Source organism: Equus caballus, chromosome 7 (assembly GCF_041296265.1).
Source record: "Equus caballus isolate H_3958 breed thoroughbred chromosome 7, TB-T2T, whole genome shotgun sequence".
NCBI lineage: Eukaryota > Metazoa > Chordata > Mammalia > Perissodactyla > Equidae > Equus > Equus caballus.
In genome coordinates, this window is record NC_091690.1 from 4,676,203 (window position 1) to 4,697,005 (window position 20,803).

At 49.0% G+C, this 20,803-nt stretch overlaps 2 protein-coding genes across 3 annotated transcripts in view; both read right to left on the reverse strand.

Annotated features, from left to right (window-relative positions):
- Positions 1-4,456: 4,456 nt before the first annotated feature.
- TNFSF14 (TNF superfamily member 14) lies at positions 4,457-9,156 on the reverse strand. 2 transcript variants are annotated; one of them, XM_070272581.1, is made up of 5 exons: positions 8,994-9,156; positions 8,550-8,813; positions 7,146-7,182; positions 6,840-6,881; positions 4,457-6,236 (listed from the first exon to the last, which is right to left on the reverse strand). In XM_070272581.1, the coding sequence occupies exons 2-5, from the start codon at positions 8,766-8,768 to the stop codon at positions 5,809-5,811; spliced, it is 726 nt and encodes a 241-aa protein (XP_070128682.1). In that variant the 5' UTR covers positions 8,769-8,813; positions 8,994-9,156; the 3' UTR covers positions 4,457-5,808. The 2 variants fall into 2 exon arrangements, with proteins under 2 accessions (XP_070128682.1, XP_001496269.1); XM_001496219.4 differs by lacking the exon at positions 8,994-9,156 and having other exon boundaries at positions 8,550-8,883.
- Positions 9,157-14,972: 5,816 nt separating this feature from the next.
- LOC100060505 (complement C3) overlaps positions 14,973-20,803 on the reverse strand; it is a 40,695-nt gene continuing 34,864 nt past the window's right edge. Inside the window, exons 32-41 of the mRNA XM_023644588.2 lie at positions 20,707-20,797; positions 20,537-20,588; positions 18,922-19,009; positions 18,714-18,803; positions 16,995-17,100; positions 16,719-16,808; positions 16,436-16,519; positions 15,469-15,552; positions 15,240-15,375; positions 14,973-15,157 (exon numbers count right to left, since the gene is read on the reverse strand). Of these exons, the coding sequence (XP_023500356.1) occupies positions 15,016-15,157; positions 15,240-15,375; positions 15,469-15,552; positions 16,436-16,519; positions 16,719-16,808; positions 16,995-17,100; positions 18,714-18,803; positions 18,922-19,009; positions 20,537-20,588; positions 20,707-20,797 (963 nt within the window). The 3' untranslated portion in view covers positions 14,973-15,015. The remainder of the gene's footprint in view (positions 15,158-15,239; positions 15,376-15,468; positions 15,553-16,435; positions 16,520-16,718; positions 16,809-16,994; positions 17,101-18,713; positions 18,804-18,921; positions 19,010-20,536; positions 20,589-20,706; positions 20,798-20,803) is intronic.

The window sequence follows — 20,803 nt, forward strand, 5'->3', positions numbered from 1 at the left end:
AGGGTCACCCCAGAGGGTAAGCCACATAGACCAGCAGAAGTGCCAGCTGAGGATGAAGAGAACTTAGAGTGGACGGTGGGAGGGAGATGATGCGAGGTTCTTAGATTCAGCTGCAGCAGAGGGAGCTGCAGCTCATCCCGGTGACTTCCATTTTCTGGTTGCAACAGACACCAACAAGACTCCTGCAGTAGCTGTCCCCAGATGCAGTGAACCTCTTCACAAAGCACCTGGATCCAAGCGGCACGAGGGGTGGGCTGTCACGGATGCTGTGGTGGACCAACCAAAACCTGCTCTAGGAGTCTGCGATCGCTCCTGTAACAAATTATCGCAAACTCAGAGGCTTAAAACAACACAGATCTATTCTCTTAACAGTCCAGGAAGACTCAGAGTCCAAATCAGTTTCACTGCAGCCGTCGCTCCAACCTCCACGTCCGTCATCACATCTTCTCTGCCTCTTCGCCTCCCTCTTTTACGGACAAGGATCCCACCTCCAATGCCTGTCCCCACCCTCCCAGTCAAGAACAAGATCATCCAGGACAGACGGGAGAGGAGAGGTGGGGGTGTACGAGCTTGCTAGGACTGCCATAACAAAGTACCACAGGTTGGGATGCTTAAACAACAGAAAGGTACTATCTCACAGTTCTGGAGTCTGGATGTCTGAGATCAAAGTGTCAGCGTGGCTGGTTCCTTGTGAGTCCTCTCTTCTTGGCTGGTAGATGGCCATCTTCTCCCTGTGTCCTCATATGGTCTTCCCTCTGTGCGAGCCTGTGTCTTAATCTCCTCTTCTTACAAGGACTCTGGTAATATTGGATGAGAGCCCACCCTAAGGAGTTCACTTTACCTTAGTTACCTTTGGAAAGGCCCTATTTCCAAATACAGTCACATTCTAAGGGCCTGGAGGTTAGGGTTTCAACATACGAATTTTGGGGGGGAACGACACAATTCAGCACCCATGACAAGGAGGAAGTTCCTGTGCCCCGCTTTTCGAAAAAGAAAAACCCTAGAAACACGGAAAGTTCCTCAGAAAAGTTCCAGGGGGCCTCAGAACTAGAAGAGGCTTGAGTCCTGCACCCCGTTGCAGAGCCCAGAGAAGTTCGCAGGTCCCCAAAGAGGAAATGACTCAATGGTGTCTCTGGGCAGTTGAAGCCACAGAAAGCCTCAAAGAGTTTCCTGTACCTCAATCTGGCCAAAAAAAATCAGCCTCGTGCAAGGCTCAGGAGTAGCAGAGAGTGCACCACTCTTGACAGGGCACGAGTACTGAAATGGAGGGCTGAGGGATCAGAATCAGACTGGTGTTGGGCACACGTGTGGACGTGTAGCGCGAGAATCAGATGCACACCCCCTCCATCCCTTAATGCCTCCGCGTTTCCTAAGCTGCCTGGAATTTTGACAGTCTTGGGAAAGGAGCCTGTGGGGAGGGATGACTCCAAATAGACTGATATCAAGCTCTCAGCATCCTGGGGCAAAGGGATCTCTGCCTAAATTAAGCTGCATTACGAATACAAAGCAAGTTGAGTTATTTGCTCTCCTTGCGAGTTGAGATTCACACGTGTACGCTCCACGTGCGTCTGAGTTTGGGTTCCCACAGAGGCAGAAAAGGGTTCAGGGACAATCCTTTCTCCAGGAGGAACACAGCCCTGCTGACCCCTTGATTTGAGTCCCATTAGACTCATTTCTGATTTCTGACTTCCAGCACTGTAAGATGATAGATTAGTATTGTAGAAAACTGATACAACTATGAACACTCATTTTTCTTGGAACTCAAACTGCCGTCTATTTCCCACTTTTTTTTTAAAGACTTTTTTTTTTTTTTTTAAAGATTGGCACTGGAGCTAACAACTGTTGCCAATTTTTTTTCCTGCTTTTTCTCCCCCAATCCCCCCAGTACATAGTTGTATATTTTAGTTGTGGGTCCTTCTAGTTGTGGCATGTGGGACGCCACCTCAACATGGCCCAGTGAGTGGTGTCATGTCCTCGCCCAGGACCCAAACCGCCGAAACCCTGGGCCGCTGAAGTAGAACGTGCAAACTTAACCACTTGGCCACAGGGCCGGCCCTATTTCCCACTTTTGATGGAGAAGCGACTTCACCCTCCCTGTACCTGGATTTCCCCATCTATATAGTGGATATGATAACAGTATCTTCCCCTCCTCCCACACACAGAGTCATTGTGAGAATTAAATGAGTTACTGTGAATTAATGCCCTTGGCACAGTGACTGCCATGCAGAGAGTACATTAGAAGTGTGACCTATAATTAATGAGTGCTATTACTTTAAGAAAAACAACCACACAAGCATGATATTGAAAGCAATGGACATTCAGCTTTGCTGTGGGAGACAACTGGGAGTGGTGGAAACTGTGGTGAGCTGGTGAGCTCATATCGTATCGAAAGAGGGCAGCTGCTATCCAACCCAGGTTGTTGTCATGGCTTCCAACTTTCCAAGAAAATCCAGAATTCTGGATTTGTCCATGTGCCAAGTTTTGTAATGTTTAAATATTGGCTACTAATTCCCATTTTAAGAACATACCTAATGACTAGACGTGGCCTGTGAACGTAAGGTCACCTTTGATGTAATAGCTGATGAGCATCCATAATTTAAATGTGCACATGATTGCAATGATGCTTACAAAAATAATATCTATGGAGGATTAAAGAGCTCACTCTTTAAAGAGCTTGTGGGCCAAGCTCCAGAAAAATATTTAAATTCTCAAGTCATTTCATCTCACAATAACCAGGGTAAGGTAGAGGTCACAATTTATCTTCTTTTATAGATAAGGAAACGGAGGCCCAGAGAAGTCAAGGATGGATCCCAAGATCACCCAGCTGGGAAATGGTAGAGTGAAGATTTGAACCCAGGTAGTCTGGCTCCAGTGTAAAAACCCTTCTGTTTCTCTGAGACAATGCATCTCAGTGTTTGAACCCAGTGGCATTTAGCCAGAGGGGCACAGCATCATAATAGGAAACTAGTAAATGATTTGTCATCATTCTTTTTACTTCTAGCACGTCTGGGTCTTGGCAAGAGATGAAGAGAAGGGGGAGGGGGGCTGGGGGGAGGGTGAGCATGTTCGACTTTGGGTCTTGAGGAAGAGTTGATTGGGGTGAGAGAGGAGGGTGAAATCTGAAAAGATGCTGGAGCACAGGAGGTGAAGGCGGAAATCGATAAGATAAACTTCTCAGAAGCTGTAAAGTAGGCCAGTGGTCTGGGCTAGGGGCTTCCTGCCTTCACACCTTATCTGAAATCAAGTTGGGAGTCTCGATCTCCCGCTGTACCAGCCTCTACACGTTCAGGGTTCTCTCTGCCTCCTTCCTCCTTCTTCCCCTTCTGTCTTTCCTTCCCCTCCCTCTCTTTCCATCTCCCTCCTACCCAGACCCCTCCATCCTCCCCTCTCTCCTCCACCTCAAGGCTGGGAGGCCCCTCCCAGGAATGATCTTTGGAGGCTAAACTTAGTGAGAGGTTCCATCCCCAGGCGGAAGCTGGTGGCTGCTGGTGGCTTTGATAAATATACCGTCCCCACACCTTAGTCTTCTCATCAAAGCCACGGAAACAAAAAGACTGTGATGAGAGGAAAGGAAACTCCAGCGGGGGCTGGGCTGAGCATTTGGGGCCGTCCCACTTCCCACCAGCCCAGCAAGGGCAGAGAGGCATGAATCCGTGGGTCCTCGGTAGGGGTGGCTGGGGGTGGCACTCCTGCCTCAGTCTCTACATCTGGAACATAGGGGCAACAACAGCTTCTGCCCACGTATGTATACAAAGATGTGACTCGCACGAGATGGTAGTCATAGAGAAAGTGCCTGACAAATGCTCTTATTATTTCTAAATCACTTAATGGCACTTGCACAATTACAGAGCTCCTATGGTGTACCAGGTACCATACCAAACGGTTTTTTTCTATGCCTGATCTGGGTTTAACCTTCACAACAAACCTAGGAGGCAAGGACTGTTGTTACCTCCCCTTTTAGAGGAGGAAACTGAGGCACTGAGAGGTGATGGGACTTGCTTAAGTTCACACAGCCGGGAAGTGCCAGAGTGGAGTTGCAACCCAGGACCATCTGATTGCAAAGCCTATTTCCTTTCACCCTGTACCGGGCAACAATGACAACAATATTATCAACAATAACAATAATAACTCATTCACCTCTGGGGTCTGAGCCCTTATTCTAGGGTCCTGGGAGGTGAAATGTTCCTCCAGCCATACCGGGTCATATGCTCGTTTGCATAGACCACCTGATTTGTATGTAAAGGGTGCCTGGCAGGATGTAGCTTCCACTTGCTCAGGAATTCAGATTTAAGGGGAAGGCAGACCGCGGGTATGAGGTCTCTGATGTCTCCCCAAGCTTCTTGCATAGAGCTATGCCAGCTGGGTTTTGGCTTCTCATTTGTAGAGTGACCTCCGTGGGTCATTCCATCCATCCATCCACCTCTGCAAACCACCCTTCCCCTAAGAACCAGACGGATCCCGGTGCAACATTTGCCATTTATTTCCAAGACTAGTGGTCAAGGGGCCCAGGGCTGTGGACAAAGTCTGGTCCTCACCCCAAGATGTGCTCGTCTTGGCTGGGAGGAACCTCAGGCTGTGTATGTGTGTATGTGTGTGTCATTGTGATGCCATGTACGTGTGAGATGGGTCTGACCGTGACGCGGCATGTGGAAGTCCGATGTGATGAGCATCGAAACCCGTGTGTCACACGAGGGTGACACCGTGTGGGTGACTGAGTTTGTGATGATGACTTGTGTCATGGGTGGTTGTCATGCAATGCTTATGACTGCTTGTGTGCTGTCTATGACTCATGTGTGTTTGCGAGAGAATCGGATGCTTTGTATGAATCTGTGCATATGAAAGAGTGTCTGAGATTGTGCAGCTGAACGATTCTCTGTGATGCTGTAGGTATAAATGTATTTTCTTCCTTTTTTTTTTCTTTCTTTCTTCTTTCTCCCTTCCTTCCCCGCCTCCCTCCTTCTTCTGTCTCTCTCTACTTCTTTCTGCAAACATTTTCCAAGTGCCTGCTGTGTACCAGGCTCTGGCCTGGGTGCTGAAACCGCCATTGGGCCCTAGTGGGATGTGAGTGTTTAGCGGTGCTGGGCTACAGCCAGCTGGTGGATGATACATTGTAGCCAGAAACCAGCCACAGTGGGAGTATTTACACCAGGGAAATCAGCAAACACTGTGAAACCTCTCTCCTATGCAGAGCTGTTTGGTAAACATTTACCAGCACATCCCTGTGCCTGTGTCTCTGAGTGTAACTTTTTGTGGCCAGGCTGAGGTGTGGCCACAAGCCTGTGGGTGGGACTTGAGTAAGTGACTGTGACCGTGGGTGGGGCTGGGCTGGGCTGGGCTCTCCACATGGATGAGTCCTGATGATAAATCTCCCTCCCACACTTGTGAGAGTGGAGAGGGTGATAAGTTTTTCCGTTCTCAGACAAGTCCCTGGACCCCCAAGTCTCACTTTCTTCTGAATTAAAAGTATAAATACCCACCCCTCACCCCTTCTTCCTGAATATCAGGCAGATCAGTTCTACACCCTGTTTGGGGGCTTACAGACCCAGTCTCCAGGTCTTTGTCTGCAGTGTTGTCCGTGGTGGGGTCTGCAGTTTAATTTGGTCCTCTAAGGTGCTTGCTGGGTCTTCAACCCCTCGGGGTGTCTGGGTTCTTGACCCCTGGTGGTGCCCCCTGTGCTCTCCACCAGCCAAGTTTTGGGTTCCCCAGAGCACTCTCCAAATCTCTGCTTTCTGGGTTTTCTGTCTCCTGAGGCACCCTCTGAGGTCTCTGCCTGTCAGACCCCCGTTCCATCCACCATCACTCCTTCCTTCACACCATGAAAGCCCCGAAGTAGGACCGGGTGCCGTCCCGCAGTCGGACCAGGCGCTCATCTGGTACGCGGACCACCACCTCCTCCCCAGCTTCCAGATGTACCACTCCGCCCAGGAAGCTGCTGTCCCACCAGACGCGAGAATTGGTTGCTCGTCCACAGGGTGACCTCCGGCTGACCAGCAGCTCCAGCTCCTCAGGGTAGCGGGGCGTGCGCTTGTAGAGGCCATGGGTGATGGGCAGGCCACCGGTGAGCCCCTGTGGGCAACCCACACCGCCCAGCTGCACCTTGGAGTATATGTAATAGTAGCCGGCGTGGACAATCACGAGGGCACCGTCCTGGTAGGCGAGGCCCCTCAGGAAGGCCAGGCCCAGCTTCGTCTCCCACAGCAGTGGGCCCCCGCTGCCCGTCAAGCTGGAGTTGGCTCCTGGGGAGGGAGACAAAGGGGACTGATCAGCTCGTGTCCCATGCTTGCTGTGTGCCATTAGGCCAGTCGCCACCCCTCTCTGAGTCCTGCCCTCTCTGAGCTTTATGTGTATTAATTCACTTTATCCTCACTTTGCAGGTTTGGAAAGTGAGCCACAAGTCACTTGCTTATTACACATCTTAATTCATTTTGTCTCCTTCTCGAAGGTGGGGAAACGGAGGCACAGCGCAATTAAGGGACTTGCCAAAAGCGTCAAAACTTGTAAGTGGCAGAACTAAGGACTGGAGGCAGGACACGCCCTGGTCCAACAGCCTTATGACCTCTGTGTACCTCAGTTTCCCTCTCTGTAAGGCAGAGCTATGAATAGTACCTGCTAAGGATTTAATGAATCAATATGTACAAAGAATAGTAAGCACCATAGAAAGGTTTATTCAGTAAATAAAATTAGAAATATACGGACCTGGGCAGTGCCTGCGCTCTGAGTGACTCTGAGAATAAGTATCGAGTGAATGGATGGATACTCTGACATGTTGGGGCATCTGTCTTGTCTCCTCAGGACACACTGACCCCCACCCCATACCAGGACCCTGGGGTCCCCCTCACCTGTGAGGTGTGCTGCTGGGTTCGCCTGGTGGAACCTCCGCTCTGGGAAGAGAGGGTCAGAGGTTAGATAAGATATGAAGGCAGTGGAGAGTAAGGGACAGCCTCCCGAGGGGTCACCCAGTCCATCTTCTGGTGTCAACCCCACCCTTTCCGGAGTGACCCAAACTTCTGCTTCTCAGGCTTCGGGGAGGAGCACTGGTGGGGCTTGGGCTAGTTGTGCAAATGGCATTGGGCAATGGGCTGAGGGGGTGGGGGCAGTGTGGGAATGTTCCTATCCACTCCCTGTGGACCAGGACTCTGACTCACCTTGCATCAGCTCCTCCCAGGATCCTGCATCTCTGTCCTGAAAAATGAAGAGGAGCCCGTGGTGAGGACCTGCGGGGCCCACGCCTCTCACGGCTCAGACTCATGCCTGAGAGACCCATGCTGACCACAGGCTCAGATGCCACCCTCAGACATGTACCTAGGGCCATGTGCACACCCTCCTCCGCCCCCCACCCCCCCACAGCAGCCTTGTAACCACTCCGTGCCTCAGTTTTCCCTCTGTAAATGGACATATGAATAGTATCTGCTTAGGATTCAGTGAATTTATGTGTAAAAAGTGTATTACTATGCTTGGTACATAGTAAGATGTATAAGGGTTTATTAACTACATGGACATCCGTATGACTGTACACGTGGATGTAAGTGCCAACCTATGGATATGGATGCGTGACACTGGACACAGACTTGGACACTTGCGTGACAGGCTGACAAGATACACATGGGCACAGTTATGTGGACACGTGGTTTATGGATCTATGTAGGTCTGCAAATGCAGAGACCCGGAAACGTCGACACATGGGCCATGGACAGGTGAGTACATGGACGTGTGGGCGCATGTATGCAGGAGAGCAGCACAGGTCCATGTGGGCATGTGGACACACACGTGTGGCCGTCAGATCCATTCACAAGGAGAAATGACCTGAAAACATGAGACACAAAAGACCAAGACCACATGGTCATGGTGTGGGGCACACAGACCCACAGGTGTGGCAGACAGACAGACGGACACATCCACAGCCAACTGAAAAGTGAAGCAGGGGGAGATTCTCTCCGAATTGGACAAAGTCGATTAGTGACAGTCCCAACTGTGGCGGAGGGATGTGGCTAATAATAATTAGCAATATCAGAATGTCCGTTCTGGGGGTTACAGATGATGAAACTGTATTCTAAACATTAAATTTGCTAAGAGACTAGATTTTACTTGTTCCCACTACTAGAAGATATGATAATTGTGTCCACGCCATGAAGGTGTTAGCTGACGGTACAATGGCGATCATATAATGTATCAAGCATAAATGTATCAATATAATGGCAATATAAATGTACCTGATCAATATGTTGTACACTTCAAACTTAAACAATGTAATATGTCAATTATATCTCAATTAAAAAAAAAGAAAAGAATATTGGTTCTGATTGGTTGAATGCTTGTGGGCCAGCCACCGCCTGGCACCACACATGCAATATTGTTTTATTCCCTAGCAGATGGGTACTCTTATTATCACGCCCATTTTACAGATGAGCAGACTGAGGTTCAGAGAGGTGGATTAACTTGCTCTGGGCTGCTTTTAGTGCAACCCCTGTCCTGCACATACACGCAGGGAGACACACAGTGACACAGGAGACCCCCTCCACCCCCGCCACATGACCCCAGGCCCCACTCACCGGCAGAGGGGTGACCATATCCTCCAGACGCCAGTACAGCTGCAGCAGGAACCAGCCCTGGACCGCCAGCCCCGCCGCCAGCAGCAGCAACAAGAAGCCCAGGCCCAGCTGGCCGGCACTGCAGGGCTGTCTCCGGCGGGTGCGCCCCAGCCTCGTGAACGGGATGTCCGTCTGTCCGTCCACCACGAACACTGAGGGCCGCACAACTGTGTCCTCCATGCCTGAGCGGATGAGGCCCCGAGATGCCCCGGGCTGGGCTGGGTCCTGTGCAGGGAGGAAACCACAATTGCCCAACGCTCTTGGGCTTTGCACGCTGCAGACAGGCGCCGGTGGGTCCCGCAGCTGCCTTTAAAGCTGGGGCTCGGCCCCTCCCCTTTCCCCACTCGTCCTCCTCTTCTTCCTGTCCCCCCACCCCCAGCCTGGCCTTGTCTCACTCTCACTCACATGGTCTCTCACTCTTTCCAGAGGCCTCTTAAGATGTGACTCAGGTGGGGGTCAGAGAGGGGAGGCCCCAGCTATCCCTTCCGGCTGCTTCATTCACTCAGTTTCCAAGTATTTATTGAGCATCTCCTGTGTCCCAGGCACTATTCTAGGTTCAGGGGTACAGCTGTGAACAAGAGAGACAAGAGCGCTTTGTCTTTCGCGGCTCCTATTCTAGTGGGGTGAGAAAGACAATGAGCCGAATAAGTAAGAAAATAATATACAGTGTTTTAGATGTTGATAAGAACAGTGGAAAGTACAAGGGTGGTTTGTGTGGTGCACACGTGCATGTGTATGCTATGTGCATACATGTATATGCTATGTGCATGATGTGTGTGCATGGAAGTGTGTGCAGGTGCAAGTATGCTTGCATGTGTGCACATGTGGATGTGTGCATGCACATGCATGTGAGCGCATGCACGTGCAAGCATATGTGTGCATGCATGTATTTACAGGTGCACGTGAGTGTGCACCAGTGTGTATGCGTGCATGCATGTGTGTGTGCACACGTGTGTGGAATGCATGCAAGTTTTAATTGGAACTCACAGCCATGGGATGGAACCTCTGCCCAGCCAGTTAACTAAGCCTAAGACCTGGGTGTCATCCTGGACTTCTCTTCTGTCTTCTCCCCTGCATCCCACCCTTCAGCAAGCCCTGTCTCTTCAACCTCCCAATCAGATCTCAAATCCAGCCACTTGTTTCCATGCCCATTGCTACACTGCTAGCTAAGTGCCATGGACTGAATGTTTGCGCCCCCCTCCAAATCCAGATGTTTAAGCCCTAATCCCCCAACATGATGGGTGGTTGGAGGCGGAGTCTTTGGGAGGTGGTGAGGTCATGAGGGTGGGGCCCTAGTGATAGGATTAGTGCCTTTATCAGATGAGACACGGGAAAGATGCTTTTTCTCTCTGTCGTGTGGGGATACAGCAGGAAGGTGGCCACATGCAAACCGGGAAGATAGCCCTCACCAGAGCCAAATTGTGTTGGCACTTTGATCTGAGACTTCCAGCCTCCAGACTGTGAGAAATGAATGCCTGTTGTTGAAGGCACTCAGTCTAAGATATCTTCTTGCATCAGCCGGATCAGACTGAGACAGTAAAGCACCCATCATTTCTTGCTTGGACTGTTGCAGTAGCTTCCCAACTAGACGTCCTGCTCTATCTCTTGCTGCCTTACAAGTCGTTCTCTACCCTCTAGCTAGGGTGAGCTCTTATTCATTTATTCTTCATGATTCATTCATTTTTAAAATTTATTTAGTCTTTATTCTTATTTAGTCTTATTTATTTACTTATTTAATCTTTTTCTTTACTTGTTTATTCATTTTTATTTTATTGAGGTTAAACTCACACAACATAAAACTAACCATTTTAGCACCATGCTCTAACCAACTGACCTACCCAGGCTTTGACCAAAACTAACCATTTTAAAGTGAGCAACTCGGTGGCGTTTAGTACAATTACAATGTCGTGCAACTCTGTCTCATTCCAAAACATTTTCAATGTCCCAAAAGGAGACTTCATAGCCATAAACAGTCACTCCTGGTTCCCCAATACCCTCAGCCCCTGCCAACCACTAGTCTGCTTTCCTGCCCTGTGGATTTACCTGTTCTGGATATTTCATAAACATGGACGCATGTGATATGTGGTCTTTTGTGTCTGACCTCTTACTTTGAGTATGTTTTCAAGGTTCATCCACATTGCACCATGTGTCAGTGCTTCATTCCCTTTTTACGGCTGAATAATATTCCATTGTATGGATGGACCACATTTTGCTTATCCGTTGATTTGTTGATGGACATTTAAGTTGTTTCCACTTTTTGGCCATTGCAAATTGTGCTTCTGTGACCATGCATGAATATATACCTGTCTGAGTACCAGGTTTCAATTCTTTTGGGTATGTACCTAGGAGCAGAATTGCTGGCATCAGCTTTTTAAACATGTAAGTCAGCTCTCATCCCTCCCTTGCTTAAAATCTTCCAGTGTTTCCCACTGAACTAACAGGGGTTATCAAATTACGGCCACGGGACAAATCTGCCCCCCCCCACCCCATTTCTGTACAGCCGCAGGAGCAGCCGGCACTTTAGTGAGCTTTGAAGACCCAACTAGGGTGTTCTCCTCTGCCCTCTGTTCCTCACTCTGCTCCCAGGGCCTGCCTCTCTGGCCTGCAGCCAATACCCCACCATCATCCACAGCCCCACATGTACTCGTTGGAGTCCCCTCTGTTGGGAACTGCTGGGCACTGAGTGGATGACTCTCATTCTTGGGGCTGGTGTGACTCAGCATGTCCTCTTGCCTCTGGCCACCTAACCCAGGTGAGACAGCTGGGCCTTGAGACAGAGAGGTTGACTGGGGTCTGGGTATTGCTGGAGCAGAGAGCTAGAAACTGGCCTTGGGGGTCACCCCTCACCCCCTCCAGCTGCCTGGACCTCCAAGCCTCAGATCAGTCACTCTTTATCCAGAGAAGGTCTCTAGCAGCCTGGAGCAAAGCATGCCCACCACCCCGGATGGCCTATCCTAAGAGAACAGAGCACCGCAGGGCAGACATTTCCTCTCTTGTTTTATAAGTACTTTCATAATATCCTTGACTTTACCTTTTGGCCCTCAAAGTCTAAAATATTTACTATATGGCCCATTTTAGAAAAAGTTTGCTGTCCCCTGATCTTAGAATAGACACTAAGTGGTCGCCACTATCTTGAAGCCCTCATGCTCTTGCTCACTTTGCCCCAGGTGTCTTGGGGCCTTTGCACTTACTGTTCCCTCTGCCTGGAACAGTCTTTCTCAGATCCCCCACGGCTGGCTCCTCCTTGTCATCTATGTCTTGACTCAAGAAGCCCCCTCCTCACAGGAGCCTTCCCTGGCCACCTGTATTAATCAGGGTTTACCAGAGAAACAGAACCAATAATACGTCTCCATCCATCCATTCATCCATCCAGTCAGCCATCCACCCATCCATCCATCCATCCACCCACCCAGCCATCCATCTATCCATCCACCCAACCATCCATCCATCCAGTCAGCCATCCATCCATCCATCCATGCATCCATCCATCTATCCATCCACCCATCCACCCATCCATCCATCCACCCATCCATCCATCCACCCATCCATCCATCCATCTATCCATCCACCCATCCATCCATCCATCCACGCATCCATCCTTCCATCCACCCATCCATCCATCTATCCATCCATCCACCCACCCATCCATCCATCCATCCATTCATCCATCCACGCATCCATCCTTCCATCCACCCATCCATCCGTCTATCCATCCATCCACCCACCCATCCATCCATCCACCCATCCATCCATCCATCCACCCACCCAGCCATCCATCTATCCATCCATCCATCCATCCATCCATCCATCCATCTGTCATATCTTTCTATCTACCTATGTATTTATTTATCATCTATCTAATCAATCTATCTATATCTATCTGTCTATCTCGATCTATCTGTCTATTTATCTATCTATCTATCCATCCATCCATCCACCAATCTAATCTATTGAGAGACAGATAGAGAGATACAGACACAGACACACACACTGATATTTAAGGAATTGGCTCATGCAATTGTGCCACTTGGCAAGTCCAAAGTCTGTAAGACAAGCCAGTAGCCTGGAGATTTAGTTAAGGGTTGATGTTGCAGTCTTGAGTCTGAAGGCTAGAAACACAGGCCGAATTTCTACACCACCATTTTGAATTCTTTCTTCCTCAGGAAACTTAATTTTTTCTCTTCAGCCCTCCAACTGATTGGATGAGGCCCAACCACATTATCAAAAGTGATCTGCTTTTTGTGTTTCAGACATACTCTTTTTTTTTTTGCAGGGGAAGATTTTGCCCTGTGATAACATCTGTTGCCAGTTTTCTTCCTTTTTCTTCTTTTTATCTCCCTACAAAGCCCAAGTACATAGTTGTGGATAGTCGTAAGTTCTTCTAGTTCTTCTATGTGAGCTGCCACCACAGCATGACTCCTGACAGACAAGTGGTGTGGTTCCATGCCCAGGAGCTGAACCCAGACCGCTGAAGCAGAGCACACCGAACTTTGACTGTTAGGTCATCAGGGCTGGCTCAAGGGTAATCTGCTTTTAAAGTCAACTGACTATAGGTGCAAATATAAAAAAAAAAAATACCTTCATAGCAACATTTAGACTGGTGTTCAACCACACGACTGGTCACCATAGCCTAACTAGGCTGACTCATCAAGTGAACTGTCACTCAATCTAAGTGACCATTACCTGTGGCCCCACCGCAGGTAAGCCTTCACACATCACCCTATTCTCCATTCTTTTTGGACATCCTCATCGTCTGCAATCATTCTATTCCATCTTTAGAATGTAACTTTCACGAGATCCTGTCTGTGCTGTTCACAGCCTAGAACCACAGGTGCTCAAATAAAACAACACCCCATGTGTTAAAGAAATGAAGAAACTGAATCCCAGGACAGGAGAAAGGAGAAAAAAGCAAGAGAAGAAGTGAGAAGATGGACATAGAGGAGGGCAGGGGGCCTGGCAGATGTCACCTGAGACATCTGTGAGAGATGAGGCTCATTGAGTCTTCTCTAGACAGGGGTCTCTGGCAATTGGGGGCTGTGACTCTATTTCCCCCATATTCCTGGATTTGGGAGGTGGGGGTTTCCAGGACCTGGGGGTCTTAGGGGAAGGGGGCTGTATTCAGGAGTGACTTCTAGGCTCAGGGCATTTGCACGAGATGAACTGATCCAGAGCTGGGAGCCTGGATCCCAACCTGAACAGTCCTCAAGGGACTAGAGGTGGAGGTAGAAGATGCGCCTGGGGCCCCAGTCCCCCTTGGCAGCCAGTGGCCCCCCTCGCCTGTGGCTGCCACCGCTCCCCACGCAGCTCTGGTGATGCTGTGACCGCAACAGCCCCCACACTCCCTCTTTGACTGCTGACTCATGCCTTCCCTTTGCTAGCTCACTCGGAGCTCCAGCCGGAAATATCGCCCTGCCTGCCTCTTACCGCCCCCTCCTGAGCACAGATGCCCCACACGATCCTACAGAAGCATTGAGTCTGTTCGGGCTCATCTAGGAGGTAGTGAACGGGAGAGTGGGGCGAGCCTACAGGAGGGCAACTGGAATGCAGGTAAGATAGGAAATGGAGTGAGAGCTGCAGATAAGGGGAAAATGGGATGGAGGTGAGAACAGGTGAGGAGGCAGGTAAGGATGCAGGTGAGGAAGAGGGTGAGAAGGCAGAGGATGACTGTAGGGTTATGAGGCTGGTGAAGACACAGGTAAAGGTGCAGGGGAAGGTGCCCATGAGAAGGCAGGTAAATATGCAGGTGAGAGTGCAGGTAAGGATGCTGGTAAGAAGACAAGAAGAGATCCAGAGAAGGATGTAGGCAAAGATGCAGGTGAGGACCCAGAGGAGGATGCAGAAAAAATACAGGTGAGGATGCAGATGGACAGACAGGTAAGAATAGGTAAGAATGGGAAAGATACAGGCAAGTTTACAGATAAAGATGTAGGTGGGGGGCCAGGTGAGGATGCAGAAAAAATGCAGATAGGTGACAGGTGAGGGTGCAGGTGAGAGAGTAAAGATTCAGATGAGAATATTGGTAAGAAGTCAGATGATGAGGCTGTAAGGAGGCTGGTAAGCAAGTAGTGAGAACTCAGGTGAAGGGGCAGTGAGCTGCTAGTGAGGATGCAGGTGAGAATACAAATGAGAATTCAGGTAAGGATGGAGCTGAGGTGCAGGTGAGACGCAGGGGAAGCAGCAGGTGCACTTCAGGCTAGATGCAGGTGCCGCAGGCCTGTGCTCTTTGGGTGGAGAAGCCAGTGAACTTGCAGGTGAACGACAGGAGAGACTGAAGTGCAAGCAAGTGAGGTTCAGGTGGGATGGCGCTGAGCTGTAGGTGAGGCAGCTTGGGATCACAGCTGCCTCTTTCCCTCTCTCAAAGACCTCCAGACTTTGGGAGACACATGAAATATAACTGAAGCTTTATTGGGGGGACCAAGATGGGGGCTCAATTGGGGCAGCCAAAGACGACCATGTTCTCGGAGAAGCTGCCAAGGTCCCGGCACTTTTTCTCATACTCCTCGTCTTGGCATTCATCAGCCTCAGGCCACAGCTCCACCCAGGTGTCCTTCCCAATGATGTAGCTGATGCTGGGGAAGGATGACAGGTCAGGAGGGGCCAGAGGAAGGGCAGGAGGGGGTGACCATGCGCATGCACAGGGCCAGCACTCACTTGGGTTTCTCTCCCCACAGGTCGGAGGAGACGCCCCATATGAGGTATTTTTTGTCCTCCTCCAGCTTCAGGGCTTCTCTGCACTTGATGTGGCTGATGAACCTGCGCTCCTGTCCAACCTGCACCTCATCGGAGCCTGGAGGGGACGGAGAGGGAAGCTGAGCTGGTGGGATGGAGGGAAATGGGGGAGGGGGAGGCAGGAAGACAGAAGACAGAGCACAGGGCTGACCTGATTTGATGATCTGCTCGATGACCATTATGTAATCATCAAAGTCATCTGACAGCTCCTTCCGGAGAAGTCTGGTCTTATACACTGTGGGGGAAGGAGGACAGTGTGGGTCTGGGGCAGGGGTGACCATGGGGCATCCTCACCTGCATGCACACCTAGGTGCATGGCTCCCCCCAGGCAGATCCATGCAGGATCACAGCTAGTCATGCTACAGTCCCCCAGTAACACACCCAGCCACATACAGTCATACAACCACCATCTCACACAGTCATACACAGCCATGCACACAATTACAGCTACCAACAACTGTAGTAATATACTTAAGAGCTACTCATAACCAGTCATCCACACCTAGTCTCATCAACCATGGCTATGCGCAACTACAGTCTCACAGCCACACACACAGCCATGCACACTATTACAGATGCCCACAACTACGGCCGTACACATTGCTACAGCTACTCCTATCCACAATCGCACACAACTATGGGTATGTACAGCGACAACCTCACAGTCACACACATAGCCATGAACAAAATTACGGCCACCCACAACTACAGTCAGATACACAATGACAGCTACCCATATCCACTGTCACCCACAACCACTGTCTCACAAAATCATGGCTGTCTACAACTATAACCTCACAGTCATACACATACCCAGGCACACAACCACATCCACTCACAGCCACCTTCTCTCACACACTCGCACATACCCAGTCCACTCTTAACCGTGGTTCTCCACACAATCATGGCCCATCACAACACATTCACACACTCAAACACACCAGTAGCCCACAGTTACAACCTGAAGCACGGCCACACACAGCCACGACCACTTATAGCCAGTCACACACACAACCACAACCACACCTACTGTCACACAGTCTCACACACAACCACAGCCACACACACTATCATTCACACACAATCAAACATGCATGCACGCCCTTCCCTGCACTCACCATAGTCCACTCCTGGCTCACAGGCCTTGTCCAGCCGGTCTTCCTCAGTGACTTTGTCATCCGCCTGGTGCATGAAGCAGCTCTCTGCGGAGTGGGTGAGTAGGGGACATGGTCTTAGTCCCACTTCTTGTCCAGAGCCTACCTCCCATGGGTGTGGGCAGCCCCAGGGCCATCCTTCTGAGTGTCCACTGGGTGAGGGCTTTCAGGGCCCCGTGGGTCACCCCCATGGGGATGGGGGATCCAGTGGGCATGGCCTGCCCCTTCCTGGCTCCTGTGCACCCACCCTCAGCACAGCGGCACATGTCCTTTTGGCAGAGCTTGCTCAGCATTCCATCCTCCTTCTCTGGGTGGTAGAACCGGGTGCAAGTCTCATCTGTGGGCAGAGGTGGTGGGGAGGGGTCAGAGGGAGAGGACCTCTATCCAGAGATCACATCTGGGGCACTCAGAGTCCCAACTCCTCAGACCTGGAGATACCAGGTTCCCAAACATGGGACCACCAGACCCCTAACTCACACATCCCTGGGACCCCCAGACCCCAGACCCTAGGTTGGCTGCTCACCCAGGTTGTAATAGGAGTACACCTTGACCATCCCAGGCTGGATAAGCCCCACATTAAAGTACTGGTGAACTCTGAAGGACAGACAGTCCTCCTGGGTGTGGGAGATCTGGGGGGAAGGAGAAGGTTAGTCAGTGGGGGCAACATGGAAGGCAGTCCAACATAGGGCACATATGGGGGTTGGAACAGTGGTAGGGAAACTGAGGGACTAAGGAGGGAAATGGGTCGGGGAGGGTAGGAATCTTTGGCAAAAGATTAATGAGCAGCTCAACAAATCCATTTTCTTTTGCTCCGAGTCTCAAAAGGATAGGGCACTCTGCTCAACCTCCTCTTCAGTTCGGTGTAACCATGCAATTGAATTCTGGCCAATAGACTGCTATTGGTACCTATAAAAACATCCCATGGCCAGCAATACTGCATTGTCTATTTGAAAGTTGGTAAGAGAGTAGATCTTAAAAGTTCTCACCATGCACAAACAAACACACATATACACACAAGCTCAAGTTCTAACTACTTGAAGTGATGGATGTGTTAACTAACTTTATTGTGGTAATCCTTTTCCAATATATACATAAATCAAATCATTACACTGTACACCTTCAACTGACATGTGAGATATCAATTATATCTCAATAAAACTGGAATAAAATAAAGGGAAAAAAGAAAGAAATAGGAAACGTGTATATATGTATGTGTATGTATGTATATGTGACAGTCATGTACACTTGGAGAAAAATGCTAACAATTAGTGAATTTCAGTAAAGGGTATATGAGACTTCTTTATACGGTTCTGCAATTTCTCTGTAAGGTTGAAATTATGTAAAAATTTAAAAGTACAAAAATTAAAATACAAAAATCATTAAAAAAAACGCATCTCATGGACAGTCTTTTTTTCTTCTGGAAAGAAGGGATCCAGCAGAGGACTCCAAGGTCCTAGGGATTGTAGAGCCTCTAGATGTAGATAGAAGATACTTGGATCCCTGAGTGACCATGTGGAGCAGAAGTCTCCTTTCTCACCTCTCACACCAGTTGGACTTGACTTGAGAGAGAAATACAAGCCTCTTGTGTTGAGACCCCCATACACTTAGAGGTTTTATTATAGTAGCTAGTGTTACTTATACTGACTAACATGGGGTGAGGGGCATGGGGAGTATTAGGAGTTAGCAGGGACCATATGAGGATAGGAGAATGGGAAGAAATAAGCAGAAGAGAGGAGGAACCCAAGTCATGTTAGAGATGAAGAGCACATGAGAAAGCCAGATGGAGAGAGAGTAAGAGAAGAGAGAAACACTAGGGCTGGGGAGCAAGAGGAGTTCTTTCTCTTCACTGAGCACTTTTTTCTTTTTCTTTTTGAAACCAAAGTGGCTCTTTTCAGTGGTTGTTTAAGCCTGTGATGAGAATAAGTTGGAGGAAGCAGGTGTGAAAATGAGGTTGAACATCAGTGGTCAGAAGGTGAGATGCTTAGAGGAGGTGTGTTGACCTGGGTTGACCACCTTATTGATCTGGGTTGACCACCTTATTGACCTAGGTTGACCATCTCATTGACTTGGGTTGACCATCTTCCTGACCTGGGTGACCATCTTGTTTTATATGTTCCTTCCTCTACCACCCAGAAGCACTGACCCTGTCTTCTAGCTTGGGGCCGGCTTCACCCACAGACAAAGCCCAGTGTAGAAGGGAAGACCAGCCAGGTAGGGGTCAAGGTCCTAATGGAAGCCTTACCTTGTCCAGGTAGATGATGAGGGTGTTCTTGTTGGAGAAGGCCTTGTTCAACTCATACTTAGAGATATATCTGTCCACGCCACTGCTCAGCTGGGAAAGGAGAGGGCTTGTGAAAATCCCTCCAGGAACCCCCTCCCTCCCTCTAGCCTCTTCCAGACCCCAGGCTGCTTTCCACTGATCCCAGCCCCCGAGTCCAAGACTTTCATACCAGGTCAAGGTCACACGTGTCAGGAGCAAAGCCAGTCATCATGGATATATCCAGGATCGACATGGTGGCATCCTCATTTCCCAGGTATCTGGATGGGGCAGGGAGAGAGGGGTTGAGTTCCAGGATGGGCTCAGCCTTAGGGGTCAGTGCCTGGTTAATGGGATCTGACGGGGACTGAGGCTTCTGGTTCCCACCTAGAATCACATGTTAGAATTTGGAAACACTCCCCCAAGGAGACTAAAGAAAAGGTAGCATAATGGTCTAGGGGACTAATTGCTCAGGCTCTGGAACCCAGTTGTATTGGTTCAAATCCCAGCTCTGTGTAACCTTTGATGGGTTACTTGACTTCTCCATGCCTCAGATCTTCTAAAAAATGAAGACAAGAATACAAACAGTCTCACTTTGCATGATTCTGTTACCATGGTCTAGTTCCCCAGCAACACAGTTCAAACCTCAGTACCACTGAAATGTGTATATTAATATTAATATACACAAATATTAATAATATATACAAATTAATTTACAGATATTAGTCATGAGTAATTGTATTTTTACTAGCTCTCAGTCCACCCATCATGACATAAATAACAGATGCACCTCACAATCAATGACCAATCACAGCACTTCGTTTCAAGCCTGTTGGTGATGGGTTGCTGAGCATCCATTATTCCGTTCACACACAGAGAGCAAAGACTGGAGTTGTGCTGCTTCCTTATCTTCCAGTGATAAACCCACATGACGTTTTACAAACTGGATAATTGAAAGAGGGAATTGGCCAACAAAGAGGGGAGCACAGTAAAGAAATGAAGAGTGATAATGCTGGAGGTGAAATTCAAATAGAACATAAACGGAATTACAGAGGAAATAGCAGATGGAGGGCATGTGGACCCTGCTGCCTTTTGAGAGACTAGATATGCACTAGAGGAATTCGGTGAAGGTGAACTTATTGACATACATGAGAAAAGTGGTTTTGACAAAAAGATGAAGATGTCCTAGGAGAAGTGATGCCAGCAAAAACCTTCACATTAAAGGAACTCTCAGAGATATACCGTGACATTGAGAGCTCAAAGGATAAAATGTTGGAAGTTGACTCAAACTTAGAAGGGAACCTGACAATTCACTATGGCATAGAAAGGATGCTTGCTCCTTATGATAGGTCACACAAAAAGAGGAAAGGAGACACTGTCCAAAGTTCAGTGCTTTGGAAAGTGTTTAACAGAGGAAGAAAAGACCCAACTTTAATCTAATATTTTAAATTACAGTGTAGTCAACACTCATTTTATTATACTTCTTATTTCTCTATGCCTTTATAACTGGCAGTATGGGAGCTTTTGATGTGTGATAAAAAATTGTAAAGGTCCTAGAACCATTGTAATTTCCCTCACTGATTATTAAGATTGCTTTGCACGGTCTCAGCTAACGTGGTCATTTCTAGACTCACATGCCATGCAAAGTGAGGAGTGCCCATGCTACCTACCTCCTGGCAGGTAATTAAGACGGTAATAGATGCACAATACACTCCCAGAAACTATTAGGTACCATGGATATTATTAGTAAGAGGTCTTGCTGGAGACAGAGGGATGGCCAAGATGAAGCCCAGTGACCCATCTCTTACCTGGTACAGAGGTTAAGGATCATGGTGCTCTTGGCATCCTGAGGCCTCTTGACTAGAAAGACAGAAGACAGAAGGATGAAGGGGGTCCCTGGGTCCTGATTTAGGAGGGGGGGCAGACATCAGAATGGGGGTGGAGGAAAGGTGACAGATAGGGTCTTTACTCCTTTTACCTGTTTTAGGGGCTGGTCGTATGCTAACCTTGAGGTCAAACTTCTTGCAGGTGACCTTGCCTTTGACCTTGGCGTGGTACACTGTCACCACCTGGCA

Coding starts and splice junctions, on each gene's coding strand:
- TNFSF14 (XM_070272581.1), bottom strand. CDS start 8,768: ATGGAGGACACAGTTGTGCGGCCCTCAGTGTTCGTGGTGGACGGACAG. Junction 6,882..7,145: donor CTGGGAGGAGCTGATGCAAG/GTGAGTCAGAGT, acceptor CTCTCTTCCCAG/AGCGGAGGTTCCACCAGGCG. Junction 6,237..6,839: donor CCCAGCAGCACACCTCACAG/GTGAGGGGGACC, acceptor CTCCCTCCCCAG/GAGCCAACTCCAGCTTGACG.